This window comes from Nelumbo lutea, chromosome 1 (genome assembly GCF_056320005.1).
Source record: "Nelumbo lutea isolate HS-2025 chromosome 1, American lotus-T2T, whole genome shotgun sequence".
Taxonomy (NCBI): domain Eukaryota; kingdom Viridiplantae; phylum Streptophyta; class Magnoliopsida; order Proteales; family Nelumbonaceae; genus Nelumbo; species Nelumbo lutea.
Window position 1 is genome coordinate 98,369,383 of NC_142684.1, and position 6,200 is coordinate 98,375,582.

The window sequence follows — 6,200 nt, forward strand, 5'->3', positions numbered from 1 at the left end:
CCAGGGGTGGAATACTGATATTTTGAACCATTATGGTTTAACAATAGGAGAGAGTACTTTTAATTCAACAAAAATTGTTGTATGGGCCTCCAAATAATTGATCTCAAACACTAGTCCTAATGAATTTGCCAAAAGAGAATTGGAATTTGTTGCTACGGTGGTTGCAATAAGAGTCAGAAGCAATAGTACTTGGCCAGTTTCCTAATACTCCACAAGTTTTATATTTGCTTAACCGGTATTGACGATTTTCTTTATCCTCTGTGTTGCAGGGAACTACTTGATGCTGCCGAGTGCAGCCCCGCCAACGATTCTGTAAGTCAAAATGATTTCAACATGGCAACCATGTGACTGGGTTAACTTTGGCTGTTGGGGAACAACAGCCTTTCTTGTTAAGAGAGTTTCTGAATTGGGCATGTTCACGGCAGTTCACCAATTTACAGGTATGCTTTCATTTTTATTCAAAATAAATCAGAATGCAATTACTAATTTGCACACTCTCATGGTATGTGCCCAACCTAGAAACTCTGTCAACAAGAAAGTCTGTTGGCTCCCAACAGCCACAGCTTTTACCATGTGACTAGGTATGGGGCTGGGAGCCCAGGACAGCAAAATGTTTTTGTTCAAAGGTTACTATTCGAATTGTCGACCCATGTTGGGACAAGGCTTAGGCTGCATTTGACATTCTTTATTTCAAGGACTTGTCTCCATTTTGCTGTTAAAACTACAAAAATGAGATAAGTCCTTAAAATAACGAATGCCAAATGCAGCCTTAGCTGAGTTGAGTTGAATTCTCTGGCAATAATAAGATCAGCTAGCATTATATTGCAAAATCTTGGCCTCAGCCTAGAGAAAAGCGATAACCCACTAACCTGTTAAATGTTCACGATATCTGGTCTTCTATTTATATTCAACCACTAATCAACAAGGATTGTTCAGAGGTCAGTCCTGGAACTTCTGTCCCAGACTCCCAGTCCTAATTTCTTAAACACTCTGAATGTGTTTTAACATCGGATTTGTGGGCAAAAACATTTGCCAAGGCTACGAGACTTCCCTCAAATCCGTTAAATGTCTTTTTGGGGCATGCAAAGGAGAATCGTCAGCTACTTCAAAGGAGTAAAAAGAAGGGAAGTAAAAAAGCAATTCGATTCAGAGAAGCTTCTTAGCATATCATATAATAGCTAAATTTCAGTTCTCTTAGGTGCCTCCACGGACAGTCTTATTTCATGTAAGTACCAAAACATTCACATCAACATGGGATAGTAGATGATATCATGCATTGCATCTGAGGCCGTCTAAAAACATAAATTCCTGCTTAAGAATGTAATCAGGATTCATAATTCATGATCAACGAGGTTCTAAGGATTCATGAGACCAAGTACAAGATAGTCGCAATATACATATCACACTTATGTACACCGGAGCCAGTGTGATGAATCTTAGTAACTCCATAATCTACTTAGGGGTGGTGTGAATGGCCGCCACAGTTGAGACCATGGAATCCACCCCACAAACATCACGGCCCCTGCATATCTTGTAGTACCCATTCTCTCCCCAGCTTTCCCCCCAGGAATTCTTTATGATCCAATATGGCTTGTCCTTCATGCGGATGGGAGAATAACCTTCAGAACCATATCCCACCAGAAGTACTCCATGATTCAATCGCCTTGAGCAAATGTATGGGCATGAAACTCCACCTATGTATGTCTGCATGAAAACTGCATTGATACCCACTGCAACCATGAAAAGCAAAAGTTAGTATGATCTATAGTCAGCCATCTATAACCATTATCATTGCATTGGCATTATCAAAAATCCAGAATCCAATGTTTATATGTGCAGTCATGCCCAAGTGATGCATCTTCAATTAGAACCAACCTGCAAGAGGACCATTTTTCACTAAATTTGCAGCAATTTGATCTTCATCAAGAGAGACAACGCTGAAGTTAGCAACTGATGCAACAATCTTGGACTTGTCAAATTTACAGGTACCATGGTCAGTTCCAGTATAAGGGTAATCTTCCTCCTGCATAAGTCCACCAGTTTTCAAAGTGTATTCGAAGGCACTAGTCATTAGCCCACCATTGCATCCTGAGTCACATGAGCCTGGTTCATCTGGATCACACTGAAAGAAAAAGGTCCCAAATCAACAATTACGAAGTCATAAGGTGAGACAACATCTGACTCGTAGTGGACATCTGGGATCAAATCCCACTGCCACTAGGGTTTGGGGGGTTAAGGGGATGGGGGATGGGCTACCCCTGTTGTGTAGCCATGAAGCAAAAAAAGGTGAGACAATATCATTATAAAAGTTCAAGATAAAAAGAATGTCACAAACTGGTGTTAAAAAACAATACAAGAGAAACCAGTTGAGGTTCTCATCCACATTTCACACCTAACAGGAAATCTTGGCAACACAGCTTCGATTTCTCAACAACAATCTGTTAAAACATCATAGGTTACTTAGAAGTGATCTTTAACAAAGGAGTTACAGGTAATACCATAAAGTGCACCTATATGTTTCTTCTTTTGAACCAAGTCTAGAAGGCAAAAGAAAGAGATAACCCAGGTTTGGCATTAACTCAATTCAACTAAATGAAGCCTTAACTCCTATAACTTGTGGTCTACTGCCAAAGCCTAAAAGTGAGGTGTGAGTTGTTGAAAGTGCTAAGACCTTCAGATGCATGAGGCGTAAACCTCAGAGGCATCAAAGGTTTTGGGTAAGTCATGAATTCATAATTTCTGCTCCAACAACAACTCATGTCAAAATCCCCATTAAATTAGATCTCAAATTACGATCTTTCTCAGTAAACTAGAGCAGAAGACCAGCTTCAAGTAATGCTTGTATCAACAAATAGCAGCTTAAGTGGCATTAAACTTTAACATCTCTAGTCTATTTATGGTCCAAAAGGTATTAGGATGGAGTTTGATGCGATAGTTCCTGCCATTATAAAACTCAAAATCGTTGAACTAAAATATCAACCACTTCCAGCAGAGTGAAATCGGACAAAATTTGGTAAAGCTCGTCTTAAAGGGAAATGGTATGGAAAAATTCATGGTCCTTGGAATACCTTTGCATATCTGCTAAATTCTAATTTCCACTATTAATTATTTTATTTTTGTTTTTCAGAAGGAATCTGGTTATATTAATAAGAAGTTAAAAACGAGGAGGGATGTATATGGAGGAGGTACAAGATGCAGTATATAACCTGGATCACTTAACACAAGGCCAGAAAGAATAATTCCTTGTGTGCCAAACATTGTCGTCCGAATTACAAGGAAAAATCAAGCAAATTGGGACGTGCAGTGATAGTATAGAAATAAATTTCTGGCAACTTATTAGATGTAGATATTCATTGGATATAAAGAAAATGAAATAATCCGATTGCTGTGAAAACATGCTAAAAATCTGTTGATAGGTTACTGGAAAATATCAGCAACCTAAATCATCATACAGTTAATATGCAGAACATGATCCAACTATAAACCATGGACTATTCGAATGAAATGTTAGTTGAGGATGACACATACTTCTAATACGTCGTATGCTTAGCAAAACTTATCGCTACATACAATCTAAATCAAAAAGCTCTTAGGAAGACTATCTGAATTCAGATGTTGATAAAAAAGAAAGGAACAAACTAAATAATCATCCTATCCACCACATTCGACAAAACAGACGTGCCGACAAGAAAATACTCCAACCAAATTCAAGAAAATAAGGGATATACAAACCTCGTGATCACAATCCACGAGTTGTTGCTCGCTAAGGCTAACTAGCTTTCCAGTAGCCAGGAAATTAGCTCCTTCCAAGGCTCCAGTAGTGCTGAATGACCAACAGGATCCGCAAGAACCCTAATTTTCAAAATAACAACAACAACAACAATGTCAAGGTCGGATTTTTTTATTGGTATCATCAAAATCAGATTTTTACCAAACAACTTCACTCCAAACCAGCGATAAAACTATCACGATCGATGATCAAGGGCATCGATAAAACTAACGGAAGAACATAGCAGTAACTGTACCTGGTTCTTAACCGCAGTGACGGCGCCATGATCTCTCCAGTCAAAATCTGTTGGAAGATCGTTGGTGGGGAGTATCGGAGCCTTGTGAGCATCGGCAGGGATCCTAAGACGCTTCAAGCCGAGGTAAGTCCGGCGGAACTCCGCCGGCGTCAAATCGGAGAACTGAGTGATACCGTGAACGGCAGAGGGATCAAGTTTCTGGTGACGCCTTGCACGGCGTAAGTTAGCCTTGAAGACACCCAAACGGTAAGCGTGCTCCTCGCGAGTAGCGTAACTCTTCCCAAACTTACTCTTGAAGTTGGTAAAATGGTGCTCGGCGTTCATGAGAAGATCGTCGTCATGAGCGACGACCTGGCGGATTAAGAGATCTTCCGGTTCATTGGAAGAAACAGTAGAATCAGTTGCTGAAGCAAGAATCAGAGAGGAGAGGAGGAGAAGGAGAACGGAGAGGAAGCGACGATCCATTGATAGGAGGAAGAGGTGGTCAGGTGGGGCTGCAAAAGGACTTTTCTCTCCACTCTGGCCTCCACCAGTCGTCGGGCTCTCCGAGATATATTGCTTAGAAGAAATGTGTATACGCGAGGCTTAGCCAATAATAGATAGAAACGTGGATGCGTTTTATTCCTTTGTTTTTCTTGCAAGTAAGGCGGTGTCCTGTTCCCTGTTGGTTTAGGGAGCTTGGAAACGCTGCAACAGCATTGATGCACTTATCATGGGAGAGATGTTCCCAACGAACGGTTGGAATGTATGTTGGGCGCGATAGGTAGGGAGCTAATCGGAACTCTGAGTGTACAGTATTTTCCGGAATGGTTGGACTGGAAGTTATTTTTGGTAATCCTTGGACTAGAAGGTTGGAAGCTGGAACATGGGCTAGTCACACGGGCTTCGAGCTACCATCCATAGGGAATGTGGCATACACCTGGAACCCGTAACCTGTACCGCAAGACTGTATCCCTAGCATCAGTCTCCTATCTACCATTCTAACTCTCACCTGCCATCCATAGGGAATGTGGCATACACCTGGAACCCGTAACCTGTACCGCAAGACTGTATCCCTAGCATCAGTCTCCTATCTACCATTTTAACTCTCACCTACCATCCATAGGGAATGTGGCATACACCTGGAACCCGTAACCTGTACTGCAAGACTGTATCCCTAGCATCAGTCTCCTATCTACCTTGTTTTATTAGCAAATTTGCATGCGGCATGTGATTTGCATTTACCAATTTTAAATGATGATAATATATGTGCAAAAATTAAATAATAATAATAATAATAATAATTCCAGTGTTTTTGTAAAAATCCATATAATAAAGATAAGTAATTGAAATGGTTTACTCATGGATTTATTGTCTTTTAACCTTTAATTTTTCTTGCTTGTAATTTATATCAATGTCATCAAATTTGCAATTGAACTAGATAGTTTGATATATTGACTTACTACTTGCACAATTTTTTGTGTATGTTTCAACTAAAACTACTTTGTTGCAAAAAATAAAAAATAAAAAACAACTTAATCAATAATTAAATGATCTAATTAATTGTACCGTTGACCTACTTGCGCATAGATAAGACATTATTTCTTTTTATTTTAACCATTTCCATAATTAATAATAGTAATTCTCATTTTTTCACATATATTTTGATTAATATGAGAAACTTAAAATATTAATGGCATACTCAATTTTTTTATAAATTTTATAATATTATTTACATTTTATTTTATTATTTAATTTATGAATAACAAGTTAACTTATTTCATTGAGAGGGAAATGTGGTAGATAATGTTTTAAAAAATGATCCAAAATCGGAACTGTTCTGGCCACCGGTTTTCGCCTTTTCGGGTTGACAATTCGACTGTCCGGTCCAAACAAATGACCCATTCTGACAAAAAATTAAAAAATAATTAAAATAAAAAATGGCAAAAAACCATTGAACGGGTCGACGGTTCGACCGCCTAGGTCAATAGGTCATTGACTGATTCAACGGTTTTTGGCTAAGGACCGGGTTTGGGGTAAAATGAAACCGGTTGCCTAGATGGTTCCCAGGCTGAATATTTCAACCGTCCGGGTCAATGGCGGTTCAAAAACCATGGTAGTAGATCAATTTTTAGAGCATCATTTTTTTATTAGTGTTTTTTATCCCATAGTCAAAATGATGTCTAGTTGGACTAA

General features: G+C 39.1%; 1 protein-coding gene across 1 annotated transcript; it reads right to left on the minus strand.

Moving 5' to 3' along the window:
- Nucleotides 1-1,254: 1,254 nt before the first annotated feature.
- Nucleotides 1,255-4,558, minus strand: LOC148876341 (putative cysteine protease RD19B). Its single transcript, XM_088966643.1, has 4 exons — nt 4,026-4,558; nt 3,733-3,852; nt 1,876-2,122; nt 1,255-1,730 (listed from the first exon to the last, which is right to left on the minus strand). Exons 1-4 carry the CDS (start codon nt 4,488-4,490, stop codon nt 1,453-1,455), a joined length of 1,110 nt encoding a protein of 369 aa, XP_088822769.1. The 5' UTR covers nt 4,491-4,558; the 3' UTR covers nt 1,255-1,452.
- Between the last annotated feature and the right edge of the window lie 1,642 nt (nt 4,559-6,200).

Bases quoted from the DNA above. Each gene is read 5' to 3' on its own strand.
- LOC148876341 (XM_088966643.1), bottom strand. From the start codon at position 4,490: ATGGATCGTCGCTTCCTCTCCGTTCTCCTTCTCCTCCTCTCCTCTCTG. The intron at 3,853-4,025 runs GTACAGTTACTG...TTTGAAAATTAG, and splicing joins TCACTGCGGTTAAGAACCAG to GGTTCTTGCGGATCCTGTTG. The intron at 2,123-3,732 runs GTTTGTATATCC...TTTTTCTTTCAG, and splicing joins TCGTGGATTGTGATCACGAG to TGTGATCCAGATGAACCAGG.